The sequence below is a fragment of the Tympanuchus pallidicinctus genome, unplaced genomic scaffold (assembly GCF_026119805.1).
Source record: "Tympanuchus pallidicinctus isolate F22 unplaced genomic scaffold, pur_lepc_1.0 scaffold21, whole genome shotgun sequence".
Lineage (NCBI taxonomy): Eukaryota > Metazoa > Chordata > Aves > Galliformes > Phasianidae > Tympanuchus > Tympanuchus pallidicinctus.
In genome coordinates this window covers 5,599,857-5,615,060 of record NW_026294733.1, presented here as the reverse complement: position 1 = coordinate 5,615,060, position 15,204 = coordinate 5,599,857, and the positions used below count along the sequence as shown (strand labels likewise).

General features: G+C 40.1%; 1 protein-coding gene across 3 annotated transcripts in view; it reads right to left on the bottom strand.

The window, feature by feature from the left end:
- The window catches only part of TTC1 (tetratricopeptide repeat domain 1), a 32,795-nt gene extending 17,591 nt beyond the window's left edge, over nt 1-15,204 (bottom strand). The window contains exons 1-4 of one of the 3 annotated variants that reach the window (XM_052684988.1): nt 15,104-15,204; nt 14,284-14,634; nt 3,034-3,094; nt 906-1,018 (exon numbers count right to left, since the gene is read on the bottom strand). In XM_052684988.1, coding sequence (XP_052540948.1) covers nt 906-1,018; nt 3,034-3,094; nt 14,284-14,625 — 516 coding nt within the window. In that variant the 5' untranslated portion in view covers nt 14,626-14,634; nt 15,104-15,204. Of the gene's footprint in view, nt 1-905; nt 1,019-3,033; nt 3,095-14,283; nt 14,635-14,839; nt 14,864-15,077 lie in introns of those variants that run through there. The other 2 variants (XM_052684986.1, XM_052684985.1) reach the window with 2 other exon arrangements.

The window sequence follows — 15,204 nt, the reverse complement described above, 5'->3', positions numbered from 1 at the left end:
AATTTAGACGCTGAACAGTCCTGTGAGCCAGAAAAGTGTTACCAAATACTTGCTGATAGGTCCTTCTAGCTCCCTTTGCAGTCCCATGCAGTAGCATGTCCACAGACTGTATTAACTCAAACTGGCATAATGGTTCTCCTCCCATTCTTCCAGTTGTACGGCAGTCCAACAGCTTGTTTATAAAGATGAAATCTTCACTTACATGAAGAACCTCTAACTGTTATTCTTTAAAATCAATTATCAGCTTACAAAGTAAATTGTTTAGTTTCTGTTCAGACAGAATGGGTCCTAGGGCTTCTATTCTACCTACAGTGAATACAGATTCCGGGAACAAGTGGGCACCTGTCCCTGGGTAAGGAATAGAAAAGACATGAAGAAAGCTGCAGCCATTCTCTTCAGATACTGCCCTGCTACGTAGATCTATGCTATAATACAGCAACTACGAAGGAAGCACACACACTGAATTAGTAGTGAGAAGTTCTGCTTATGCCTTAAAGCATCTGAACAAATTATTTTACAAGACTACTCAGGTTTTTAGAAAAAATACGAACTAGCCACGCTTCTGAACAATCTAACACATGGTCTGTATATGCTAAGCATGCTTAAAGACATCTGTTCCACATGAACTTCGAATTTGTTTAAAGGAGAATAAAAACCAATCAGTGTTTAAAATATAATGTCAAGAGAAACTCTGAACAGTTCCAACTGCAACTTTCAGTTTTGAATTAACCCTCAGTAAAACCAAACATGCTAGCATTCCTACTGGGAGCTTGAGAGAATACACAAGCAGCAAAACCTGCAAATGCAGCAATTCCTTTCCCTTGTTACAGATCCTTAGTGACATCATAATTTCACGTGGCATACAATCAATACTAATCATTTCATAAAATAAAAAAGATATTCACCTGTTTCATTTTTGCAGCAGCTCTGTTTGAAAACAAAACAGCCCTATCTTTTTGGAAGCAGGCTGGACAAATTTGCAGAGCCTTTGTGTAAGAGTCTTCTGCCTCTCTGTACTCTGTAGATGCAAGAGGGGAAAAAAAATAACAAGAAAGCAACAGATCATTTATTTCAAATGCCAGTGTGGTCAACGAATTACATGACTATGATTTCTTTGGAAACATTTCTCAATATATGATGCAATATTAAACCAGTGGTCAGAAGCAGTAGCTGCTCTATGACAAAGTACATGACTGACTACCATCCACATAAACGACAATCAATTAATTTAAAATCAGCAGCCTCATGGGAGCAGAAAAATAGACTTGTGCTTAGTATAATGAGTACAGCATGCTGTGCATGCAGGCCTCATCCCTGAAGCTGTTTTATCCTATTTGTTGAGAGGGTACCATCAGCCTCAGCGGTTGAATCTTTCCAGAAATGTATCCTTGCCCTGAAAGGAACACCTGCTGGACATGGTGTTCTGCCAGTAACTGCTCTCAGCTGCTTGGGAGATAACTGCCCCTACTTCCTCAATGACTGACTTACAGGTCTGTCACCATAAACCACTGACACCCAATGGTCATCCATCATCAAATCTGGTCTAAAGGAAAGACCAGTAATTAAGCACATTTTATTTCTTTCCAATAATGGTAGAAAGAAGTAATGGAAAGGTCTTGTATTGACTGTGAGCAACAGCCTACTAGCTGATAAATGCATTCTCCTCGAAGCAGAGCAATCATTTCTGTCCACATTAACCAGTGATCAACTAGGTGCTTAAAAGTTTATTTCTGGTCAGTAAGCAATTTGACAGCCATCAGCAGCACAAGCACACTGAACAGATCCAACAAAGAATCTGTCAAGAGACAGCTATGGATAAGATCTCACAAGAAAGCTGAGCCAATATTACAGGCTTGCTACTTCCATGGTTCCACCAGCCCCCTTCTGCCTGCTCTGGCACTTGCCTGAATTGGTAAACCATTACCCAGCAATCTTGCTTTCTCAACACACAATAAAAGACCTCCAACAGGAAGACTACTATCTGATTATAGGAGTATACCCTGGGAAATGGAGGTTACCTGTTTGTGTCCCCGCTGACTGAGAGAACCATTAATCTCCATTTCCTGGTTTCTTTGTGAAACCTCTAACCTTCAGAATGAAAGGTGGGTGTCAAAAATGGTTTAACGGTTGGACTGGGTGATCTTTTAGGTCTTTTCCAACCTTGGGGATTCTATGATTCTATGAAAATCATTTTTCCCTTCATACATTTTACCAAATATTGCTGGTGGTATTACTTACTGCTCACCGCAACTCTGCTGCTACAGATTAACTACGTTCACAAACATCCAGTTTCAGTGTAAGTCAGAAATTTACACACACCTAGATCTTTTTCACTGTAGAGGTCTCTATGTGCATGCATGGTTGTGTACAGCTATATAAAAGTGCATATCTCTGTGCATACACAAAAACAGAAGTGTGTATATTCATACATAGAGAGATGCACATCAGTGTACACAATGTATGTATAAATAAGTATAAAAATGCCTACACAATTACAGCACATACGTGAAGGACTGAGCCAGTGGATAAAAAGACACATACAAACAATGTATAAATAAGTATAAAAATGCCTACACAATTACAGCACATACGTGAAGGACTGAGCCAGTGGATAAAAAGACACATACAAACATACAAAGCTATGAGAGAATTACTGAGCCGCTGAGCCATCATCAATTCTAAGCAATTGCATTAGCAATACTCAGGACTGGTGGAAGCCTTTTTTGATTCTCAGAAAAAGCCTTGGCACTCAGAAGGCAGTCAGTTTTGTATCGTGTTCTTGGATTTAAACTCAACATTCATGACAATCCTGCTCTAGAGATCCAAGTCTTTGTGATTTGAACTTAACTCTCGAGGAAGTCTGCTATCTCTTTCTGTTCTCTAGGGCCGGGTGAAGAAAAGATAAAGATGATAAAGCTGAAAAATAATAAATGCAAGATTTTCCTACGAGTTTCCTGCAATATCACTATGATGGCTAAATATTAATCTAACATTCACCAATTTCCATACAATATTCAAAGATTATCAACGCACCTCCTTTCTTGAACTGTTCATTTCCTTTCTCCTTTAGCGTTGTGCTTTCCTTTCTTCTTTTCTACAAAAGAAGAGACGTCTCAAAGTATTTAACTGAAATGCACAAGTAGGTCAGCTGTATTTCCAAATAAACTATGAATGAAAATCAAAATAAAACACAATCTGAAGAATTTTAGCTAGTGCCAAGATCCCTTGCTTACATCTACTGTGAGATGATAGACTTCATAATCCATAAAACACTGCAGTACATCAACAAGGCAGTCAGAAAGCCCCAGTTTGTGAACATTATGCACCAAGATCACTCATAATGAATTATACGGTTTAAACTAGCATGTTAGTCTCTTAGCTGTTTGCTTGCTTCTTAATTCCTTACCAATTCAACTGGTGTAGCTCTACATCTAAAATGCATTCTATATAGTCAAGTCTCAAAAGTTTTGTTTGAAATAATTCCACCTCAGAAATCCATAGTTACTTTCAGAAACATGCAAAGCATTTTCAGCTCACTGAATTAGAAACAGGTCTGTGCATAATACCTCTCTGAAAGATTTCTTATGCAGAGGGAATAAACCATCAGACCCTGAGACAGGAAGATTGTTCTGTTATACAGTGAAAATTGCACACGCTGAGCTGAGTTGCATTCTCATCCATGAATATCTTAACAGTACTCTTGGCACAGGCAGAGTTGACATGAATGTTCTTAGCCTCTGACACTGAAAACACAGGATGTCATCAAGCCATCTCTGAAATGTATTTATAAAGGCAGGCTTCCACACGCAGGCATACCTCACAGAAGTAAAGACAAAAGGCTTGTAAGAAAGACAATGCTAACAAGTGCAATGCTCACATTTGTGAATCACTTCCATAGTAAAAAAAGAACAAAGACAATTTGGTCCCCGATTTGCCCCTAACATGCAGGCACAAGGGACTCAAATCAAGGCGTTCAGAAATTACAGATCACCGAGCAATTAAAAAGCCAACGCTAGGAAAGGAACAGTTTCCCACAGATTGTGTAAATCAAGGATTAATGCAATTATCAATATCGCACAGAACATCTCCTTGGAAACAGCTAAATATAGTACTCTGTGGAGCGCTGCACCATCTCACAGCTATGCCAAGTAACTGACAAACAATGCAAAATCAGAGGTTCTCTCCTCTCACCCTTATTGCTTTTGGATGACCATTCACCAACCACTGTTACCATGTCAGTAAAACAGATCACAGCGCTCTGAGGGAAATGCCACTCAGCAGTCGCACACAAAACCACCCAGCAAAGTCTCACCTGAGCCCATGGGTACACAATTACACCAGTAACATTTTTCCTATTGCCTATTAAAAACAATGTCTCAGACTGATTGATCTTTACATTGGGAAAAAAAAAAAAAAAAAAGCAGATGAGACGTATATCACTATTTAGAAATCAGCTTTCCTTCAGGGTTCTCTGCCAAACCTACACAAGTCCTTCTGCAGTGTGATTAGCACCAAGGTAAACGAGCCAGTGAGTGCCTTTTAAATATGAGCGTAGGAACAAATTTGAGAGATTAAGGCACAAACAGCATTAAAAGCATGCATTCTTTGTGTACATGTGGGATTCTACAATTCAGCCCAAGGAACACATAGCTACATTTGAAAGCTGCACCCTGACTTTGGAAGCACTCATCACTGCTGCTCCATAATAATACATTTTAAAATCACCTTATAGATGTCATTTGCACAGTAGTGAACCAAGAAGTATCATCAAATCACCAAGGTTGAAAGAGACCTCCAAGAACAAGTAGCCAAATTTCAGCACAGAATTGGCTTAGGTTTAGAAAAGATGATCTTACTGGGAAAGATAAAAGATCTACATGAATAAACCTTATCCAAGATATGAAATGCTTGAAACACAAGCCCTGTTGACTTCATTGCTCATGACCTATTTAGAACTGGCCTTTAAGTGCTCTTAACTGATTCAATGTTGCAAAAGACAGACTTGTGTGCAATGTAACAAAAAATTCTCCCCCCATAAAATGGTTGCGGTATTCCTGATGCAGAAACCCTAAAATAGAAGGAATATCAGATGAAAATCTTTACTCGCATTAGCATTTTATTAAAAGTATTACAAAAGAGTATATGCTTATCCCAGTCAAGTATCAAAAACTAATATAAAAATTTACTCAAAGCGAGAAAACTTCAAGAGAATAACCTTTATAATCTTTGAAAAAAGAAAAGGAAAAAATTTATATCACTAAATTTTTGAACTATGGGCTCCCTTGTTACTTAGCAAAGAGGACTGCGAGCTGGTTTCAACAGCAAAGAGGACTGAGGTGTCTGTACAACCCACATTTGCTGGGGAAACATGGTCAGACAAAAGTTCTGAGCAGCTGAGGAGCTAAGGGCTGCCACACTGCGATGCGATCGTTCACACAGCTCTCCTCCTCCGAAAGCCTGTTCTTGGACATGTCCTCTTGGTCACTCACAATCTTGAAGGAATGAGGAAGACTATTATTCACCCCGCTGTTCCAGACACGAGTGTCAGTGAGAGACTTGCAGTGACTTCAGACTATTTGACCAGAAAAAGTGTTGTGTAAGCATGTTTCAAAAGCATTGGTAAGAATACCTTATATGGCCTGTAGCTTACTCAGCTCCCTGGAAAGCAGCTATAAAGGCAACGCAATTCTGGTTCAAAACCAGGATTTCTGTTACAGCTTCACCAATGTTTTCATATCCCCATGTTCACAGGTTTCAGGCTGTCACTTAACTGCACTTTTCAGAAAGGCAAGACCCAGGGGTACCTCGTGCATCGTTCTGTATTTGCATTCAAAGTGTGACCCGTTGGTGATGCATGATAGCAGATTATCATCCCCTACAATTAAATCCCTCTGGCTTTCTCACAAAATGCTAATGCATACATGTCAGTACATCCCATCCTAAATGCACTAACGTCTGCTACGGATATTCTACGGATAAATGATATTCTCTATTTGTGAAATAAACACAATTTGTTCCTGCACATACATGCATTTCTGCAATAGAAAGTCCTAATACCAAAGCAGCAGAAAGACGACTCTTCTGGATTAACACCAACTTAATCTGAAAGGCCTGCTGTACCATGCACTGCTCCGATACTGTTAGAATCTTCTGCACAAACTTAGGTTTAAAGAAGCACTATTAGAAGACAAAAGCTCTTCACTCAGCAAGCTGAATTTCCAGCTTCAATGGACTGGTCATCAGTTAACGGCGATCACATCAGACCAGAGATCAAAAATTGCAAGTGACTTGTCCTTGGGACAAATTTTGCACTATGTCATTTCAGTGTCCCCACCCACTCAGTTTTCAGAGCAAGACTGAGGTTGCTACAGGGCAGGATACCCCTCCTCAGCGAAGGAAGTAGGTCAGCCCAAACTCCTGGAATGCTTTGCCTAGAGAGGAAATATCCTGACCCACCATGCACCCTAAGGCTGCTCACATGAGAGGGTAGGGCAAAGTCACAACTTCCCAACTTACATTCTCTTATGATCTCCTGCTAGTCAAAATAGATGAAAATCTGCCATTTGTTTTCTTGCAAGATTTCTTAATAAGATGATCACAAATTCCAAGCAGCAAGCATCAGTTTTTTATATACACAGAAGAAAAAACAAAACAAAACAAAACAAAAAAACAACAACAACACAACTGGGGGAAATAACTACAATTAACTAGAAATATTAGTCTTAAAGGATCTGATTAGAAAAGCTTCCAGATTTGGATACTGAATTAGAATTGTCCACATTTGAAGAAATTAAGATCTTAACACTTGCCTGGCACGTAAGAGGTGCTGAGAATGAAGGCCTGATGTGAAGTAACAAGACAAGACAGCTTGGCCTTCTGACAATGAAGTACAACAATTCAAAAGAAAAACCATCAGATACAGTCCTTGGACCTCAGCTACTCCGCCAAGAAGCTTGCAGTTAAAAATAAAATCATTAAAGTTTTATTCTAGTACTAGAGAAGGCAGCAACCTACACATTTTTTTGCTGTTTATTTTGGAAGGAACCAATATAATAGAAGTATTGGAACCTAAATATAGCTGTGAGAGATGGACTGAATACCTTCCTTTTGTAATGCTTCCAAACACGTTTCCTTTGGCTGTTCCTATGCATTTTATTTGATCAATTGATTTAACTTTGCAGGGGAACTGTTCTTGGCTCCAGTTTTGTGAAGAGCAGCAAATATACTTCCTTCGCTGCACGGCTATTTATACAGTGTGACAGAGCACATCTGCATCTCATATACCCTTCTGTAAGGTCACCCAGTAACAGTCATTTAAAATCACCAGGATTCGAAGGGTGCACAAAAGCAAGCAATTTGAACAGATAAGGAACACACTTCTGAGCTTCAAATACCAATTCTGTTTGTAAGCCATCTGTGGTTAGTCATCTGCTTCCCCCTGCAGTTTTGTGAAGCTGTTGCTGTATCACACATTCAAGGATCTGAACTTTGCTTTATGGTTGTATGGTGCTCACTGTAACTTCATGCTAAAGATGGATTTAGCCTTTCTGCTGCCAGTCACTACCTTTTCCTGAAATTGTAAGCAGCACTTCCACAAACAATAGGTCACATCCATCCCAGGCAGTCAGTTTAAGTTAGCATGCCAGACTGAAAGCAGTGACTACCCCTGAGTGACAATACACGCCACCCAGTCACTTCTGCTCAAGGAGGCAAAAGCCTCGGGCAGAAAAGTGGAGCTGACCACTTAATCCATCAGCACACAAGTCAAAATATTTAGTCACATACAAGCCTCTCACTTCTGTAAACCAAGGGTCTGAGTTTGACAGTATCTGCATCTTCCAGAAAAATGCAAATCTAACATAAGCATAAAAACAGCAACACTGCAAGAAAAACGAAGGTATAATTTTTCACTCTACGAAATTGCCATCCAGCAATTAAGTTTATAAATGCAGCTGGGACTATAAATCACACATGGAGACTCTAACTCCAGACATCATACAGGTTCTTTTCACCAGCACTTAGAATTAATTACTGCAGAAGATACCGATATACTTTTCAGATGTGCTTTGATTAACTCAGAAAATAAATCAGGATATTTTGTTCTATTTTTAACCACCAGATAGGGCAGTTTTAGTCTAGCAAACCATCTTCTACTCTGATCTGACCAAAAGAATTGCATATCTAGTGTTGCTGCTGCACTGCATGCTGGATTCAGGTTACTAAAGTAGGTCATCTTAATGCAGGAATCACCTTTTATTGTATTTCACAAGATTGCATTTTGAACCCTTCAAAACCCAAATGTATTGCAAGTTTTATTGCTATGCAAAATAATTGTGAACATCCATGAGAGGCATTAGCAAAAAATACACTTTTCAATAATTTGTGTAACAAGCCCTGCTGCTGTACAGTCAGTTACACTGTCTTATGTACTGATAATCTTGTTTTGGTCCAGCTAGGATTCTCTCCTGCTAAAAAGTTTTGAGGCCATCTCCAAGTGACCAACACCTGAGGTCTGCTCCAAATTACACCTCACTTCTTCATAACCCATCTTCCATTCTGTGTCTTTATTTTGTCACTACTGCAACAAACAAACAAACAAACACACCACCACAAGAGAAGTGAACTTTCACAGTGTGTGGGAACTGTTGAATGATGGTCTGAACCACTGATTGAGCACCTGGGGAAAGGACCTGGTCAGCCCTGGGAGCACAGGTGAAGGCAATTCAGCAGTGTGACCAGAAGGGCTGCAGCCTGGCTGCACCTCTCTCAGACCTCATTTAAAGGCTGACTGCCACCAGGGCAGGATCTTTGGTTGGAGATCCCTCCTGAGTGAAGCTTTCTCCTGCAAACCTGGAATCTTCTGATACAGGTGAGCAATCATCTTCTCTTCTTTAAAAGCACCTTTCTACTGTGCTGGTCCTTTTATCACAGATGTTGTAATGCCTTTCCCACTGTACTGATGTGTCCAATTGCTATGCACAAAAGTTACTATCCTGTATTGGCCAAACATTAGGAAAACACCAATTACTGAAATGAATGATTACACTCGAGAAGCCATCTCAAAAGAAATCCCAGATCCATTCCTACACCCTGATAAAATAAATTCTCTACAGAAGCTATAGTTTTTTAGAAGAACAATGAGATCAACTTAAAGTATGGGGCAGAAAAGGAGAAAGAAGGCAGCAGTTTGAATGCCTTGATGAGGACAAAGATGTTCTCTAACATCTGAGAACTTCCAGAGGTTTAAAAAAAGATTTTGCTTCTTTGTTCAGAGCTGAAAATAGGCAGAACTCAGAAACACTATTTCTCTATGATCAGTTTCAATTAATGTCTGAAGAGCTGCTAACAAGACACTAATGAAGAAACTCCTCTACTAGAGCATGTTCTTATCCTGCTGACATTTCTTAGTGTTAACACAGAAGATGACCGTGCTTACAGCCAACTGAAGCTCCAGCACATGTGTGACAGCTCAAAGGCAGGAACTGTTTTTGAGAAATGCTATATATTTATTGCAGGGTCTCAGAGCAGCTAGAAAGGAGTGTTCTACATCCAGAGTAACAGCTCACTAGGGCTGGTGCTTAAGTCTTTCCCAGACATGACCCAAAGAACAAGCAACATCTGTCATGAGGGATTCAGAATCTTGCTGCTGGATAAACTCATAATTAATGGGAGTCTCTCCAGAAGAGGACCAGGTCAGACCGAAACAATTACCACGTAGCAGCTGTTGGGTGTCTTCTGATTAATTCTGCCGACAAGACCAATGTCAAAGCCATCACTGTCAACGGCAACTAACCAGAAAATCTGTTTGTAATGCATCAAAAGCAATTTACTGCTCAGTGCTTTGCTGAGACAGCAATCAGCACACTTAAAAAAAAAATCTTATAAAACTGAATTTTGTTTCAAGCTGCATGATTTTCAAAAAGCTGACTTGCAAGTCCAAGCACAAAAACCAGCTCTGTTCTAAGCTACATTTCTGCATTTGTTTTTTAAGAGTATTTCTTGCAAGTTTGTGTCTTAATACTCTCCTCCCTTCCTCTTCTTATTCTATTTCACACTGCAAAGAAGACCTCTTATGATATTCGTACTGCTTCTGTTGAAACAATTCCTATTGCTTAAGATTAGAAACCTCACTACAAAGACCTCAAATTTTACTCAGAGCTGCTATTGCAAAAGCTTACACATAGAACATGCATAAATACACAGAGCAAGGACTAAAATCTGTCCCTACATTTTCAGAATAAATTAGAGACTTCCCACAGCATATGAGAACAGTGCTCAAAATCTGTTTTATTAAAGCTGCTAAGTGACAAATGTGCTTAGTTTAACAAAAAAACTGTAAAGGGATACCTCCATAATTTGATTTGAGCAGGGCTAACGCTCAGCTCTCCTTATTACAAATATTATGACTACTTATGTTTGGTGTTGCAACCATAATTAACACAAAGCTTTTCTTACATGGGCAAGCAGTCTAATTGAAGAAAACACATTTCCCCATAAGTAAATGCCATCACGAGGCTTTCATTTGATGTCTGCTGCCTGTAATCTAAAAGTACAGCATTATTTCTTTATCTGCACCAGAGCCTGTAACTGGTTCACTGCACATTCACACAGAGAAGCAGCTCAATGAAGGAGGCAGCAGGGGCTTGAGAATAACTGATCAAGGACTGCCGAAGTAGCAAACAGCACCACTGCTGAGTCTGCTGCCACAACCTAATGATACTGGCAAATAAACAGCTTCCAAATATCTCTGCCTTCTTGTCTCCTGCTTCAAAAAGAAAAAAGCTCTTTTCAAAAACATCCATTGGAGTAACTTGAGGTTAAAAACTGAAAAAAAACAAACTGAATAAATGGATGCAGACTGTAACTGCAGCATTTTCTCAGCACCTGCATCATTTAACTGATCATAACCAAAATATGCAAACACTCAGTTTCAGAAATCCAAATAATAGAAAAAAAAAAAAGTCAACAACAATTCCAAATACCAGAAGGAAATGAGCTGAGACCAAAGGCTTCCCTTACAGAGAATATATGGTCATGCAAAGTAAGAGTGTGCTAATGGATTATTTTGGTAGTTATAACATCTGCTGCAAGCTTCCAATTCATCTCATTTCAGCATTTCTCAAGCTGTGCTTGTAACAGATACCAACAATATTTTGTTACAGAAAAAAGTTGTATTTCAAAGACTGCTTACACACTCCATTCAAAAAGCCCTCTGTGGAACATAAAAGTTCACACTATAAATAATCTGTGGTGATACAAAGCAGTGAGATCCACCCACTCATCAGGTATATCCATAAACAATGTTGAAGAATGTAATCCCTCAATACCACTGGAAAAAAAAAACAACAAAACAACAAGGGAAAATGAGAACTGCAACTGCCCATTCTTTCTGTAAGGAAATGTTTCCTGTTTAAACAGTTATTTTGTACTTCCACATCAGCTTTCAATGAAGAATGTAACAAAGCAAAATGCAAGTATTCAATCTTCACACTTCTTTTATTTTTCAATGGGCCAAAGTTGCTGTGGAAAATAAAATGATTACCTAACAATTCAATAGAAACAAGAGAAGCAGAAAAGCTAAAAGACACTCATTTCCACGTCTGTTCCTTTTCCTACTGCTTTAACCTATGCCATTTTTCCTGTGAAGTTCAGTATCTTTTCTATGAATCTCTTTAGCGGCCTTTGCCCTACAGACTGCTGCAGAAGCCTCATCATGACTCACAATCACACTGTTTCTTGCTGTACCAAGCAATAAATACTGATAGTGGTTTAAATTAGAGAAGACAAGGTGATCATGTTTTTTTCTGTGCAGCAAACAGATGGAGGTTTTGCCCTCTGTTCAGCACTTGAGAGACTGCGTCTGAAAGGTGTCAGTTCTGCATTCAAAAAGAGACCCTGACTTTCTGGATGGTGCACACAATCCAGGAGAGGCCACCACAGCTGGCCAGGATGCTGGAACCAGGACCTAAGCAGACAGCCTACAAGAAGTGATTTTGTTCAGGCTTTGGAAAAAGGTGCCTTAGAGAGACCAGAATGCTAAAGGAAATGGAGACAGACTCTTCCTGGATGCGTGGAGAAAAAATTCCAGTGATCACAAGCTGCAACAAAGGAAATTCTAAATAGACAAGGAGAAAAAATTTCCACCCTGCAGGTTGTTTAACACTTGAACCTAGAGGCCTACAGTGCCTGTGCAATCTCCAGACTGGGAGATGTTCAGCACAGTTCTGAGCAGCCTGGTCTAGTTGAACCAACTTTGAGCAGGGATTTCAATTAGATGGCCTCCAGCAGTCTTCTCAAGGCAAGGGAGACATTAGACAACTTTCTGAGATTTTTTAAAAACATTTCTCATTATTAGATCTCAAAGCGTTAGACCTGAAAAGCAGCATTTACAGATGTCAAAACTGAGAGAGATCAAGAGAAAGATGAATTAATTTTCACTAAGTCAACCAGGAGATGTTGTTTTTGTTGAAACAGGAATGAGTTTAAGGAGATTATATTCTATGATCCCCTCCTCCAATAGCCCCATTGTTTTTCCACTTCAAGGAACTTCTACATTGACACTACCCACTGCATTACTGATGAAAAACTCCTTTTACCTTAAGTGATGTATTTGGGTCATAAATTCCACCCTACCAGCAAGGGAACAATCTGAATGACAGCTTGGTTAAACTTCTCTGTGCTGGTTTGTAACAAGAATTTAGTTGTTTAGGCGCCTGTGGCATCTTAGCTCTGCATATTTTGCTCACCAGTCTCTGTTTACCCTGGCTGACAATAAGACAGTAAGCCACTGTCCAGTCCTTCCATCTTTCCAACTGTTTGGGAGCAACATACAGTCATCTTTTATTTACTTACACAGGTCTACCCAGCAGTTAAGAAAGAGTGGTACAATGTTACCAGGTCAGGTGAACAAGAAAGGATTAGACTTCCTCTACAAGAAGTAGTTAAGTCCCTACAAATTCACAGACACGTTCATAATTTCGTTTCTTCTTTTCCTCATTTTCATAGTTTATAGCTACAGTTGTATTCCTTCTGCTGCTTCCGATGATTCAGAATTTCTGGAACTATAAAGCTATACAATATACTATATTCCCCTATGAAGTAATGTTTTCTTAAGACAATTTCTATCTTCTCTTGTTACCTGCCAATCCTTGTTCAACTTTCTCCTTACCTCATCATAATTATTTAGTGATATTTATGACCTAATTTGTGCAGGTAGCCCTTCCAGTACCCTTATTCTTAACATGAGATCTAACTCATAGAATAACTTGGGTTGGAAGGGACCTTTAAGCCTATCCAGTTCCACTCACTGCCGTGAGCTGGTTGCCCCCACCAGATCAGGCTGCCCAGAGCCCCCTTCCCACCTGGCCTTGAACAGCTCCAGGCATGGGACATCCATAACTTCTCTGGGCAACCTGAGCCTCACCACTCTCTAATTAAAGAATTTCTTCCTAACATCTAACCTTTATATATGTACTTCATTATTTTTACTCCCCCATCATTGGGGAATTGAAATTGCTATTAAAAAAAAAAAAAGGAAAAAATCATAAGTGAGTAGATAGCCTTCTGCTACATGCTATGAAAACCTGATCACTAGCACAAAATGACATTACTCAAGTCTGAATCAAACCCTGAAAGTAACTTAACAAGTTATCAATAAAGAAAATGTGATGACACAGTATTTTAGAACCTTGAAAATGAACAGCTGTCAAGAGACACCACTGACTGAAGGTCAAAACAAATGGGTCACACAGACTTACTATGGAGTGAATATAATCTTTAAAGCTCCTGAACTCTCTCTCAGACTTATTTCATTATTCCCCATAAGAGTATCCAGTTTATCACTGTGATGGTCACCAAAACATTTTGTCCAATATAACAGCACTGAAGGCAAACAGAACCCAAGTATTTTGTGCATTTTGTTTTGAAAGCTTCAGTAATCTAGAGGAGTAAACTTCAATTTGAATCCACAAATACTGCAATAAATGATCTAAATTATCAGATAACAAAACTATCTTGAAACCTCCTCTGAATTTTTTTAAGGACAAAATAACAAACGCACAAAAACTAAACAACATAATAGAGATTTTTGTTTCTTATAATCTTTCTTAGCCACGATAACCTTACACAAGCTAGCAAAATGTTTGTCACCAAAAAAGAATCACGAACAGTAACTCTAAACACAGAAATGTTTTAAAGGACTATTTTCATGTTGGTTGCAGACCATCCAGAGAAGTAATGGTAAAAATATAACTTCTTCTATTTAACCTGGGCTATCTGGATTACCTGTTTTTCTTCCTCTGGCATATCTTTTTCCAGTTCTATTAAGTACTCCTCATCCAGTTCTGCCTGCTTCCTTGTGTTATTCTCATCATTCTGTGAATTTCCCTCATCATCCAGTACAGGCTCTTTCATCTCAAAGGAGTCACGACAGTCATGGAAACACTCATCTGCTGTGATGGGATCTTTGGCTGAAGATGGTATATTGCCACTTTCCATGTTTGGAGGATTCTGGGCATCTTTGGGGCCAGATGCCCATGAGCTGGTGCTCTCTGCTGACTTCTCATCAGAAAGCTTTAAGTGATCGAGCAATTCTTCTGGCGGATGTCCATTTTTCACCTCCTCCATGTCAGACTCCTTGGTTTAATTTATAGAAACAAGAGAGATATAACCTTCCATTAGCTTAACACAAACATCTCGACAACAAATACTCAAAGTGCTTATGGATACACCTAATAATAACCGATACCATCCTAAGGAAGCCATAATTCCTCCAGAAACCATCACCTTCCACGGTAAGGCAGATCTAAAGCACGCTTTTTCAAGACACTGCAGAACTAACCGGGGCCATCGCCGATCCCACACCCGAAGCACGCTCCCGGGGCGCTCAGTGCCGGCCGTGGCACAGCAGCAGGCCCCAGGCACGCACTCTGACGAGCCGTGGGCCTCGAGGCCCCCGCACCCAGCTCCAGGCCCGCGTTTCCCACACCTCAGAGCCCAACCCCGCCTGCTGAGAGGCGGCTGTGCCGAATGCTCCCCCTCCAGCCCCCCTCGCGCCGCTCCGGGTCCCAATCCCACACCTTCCCTCCCGGCCGCCGCTGCTCACCTCTCACCCTTCACCTCGCGGACCGCTTCCTGTTTGCGCCAGCCAATAGGAGGGGCCGCGCGCGGGCTGCCGGGATTTGTAGTCTCGCGGGATGCAGCGGG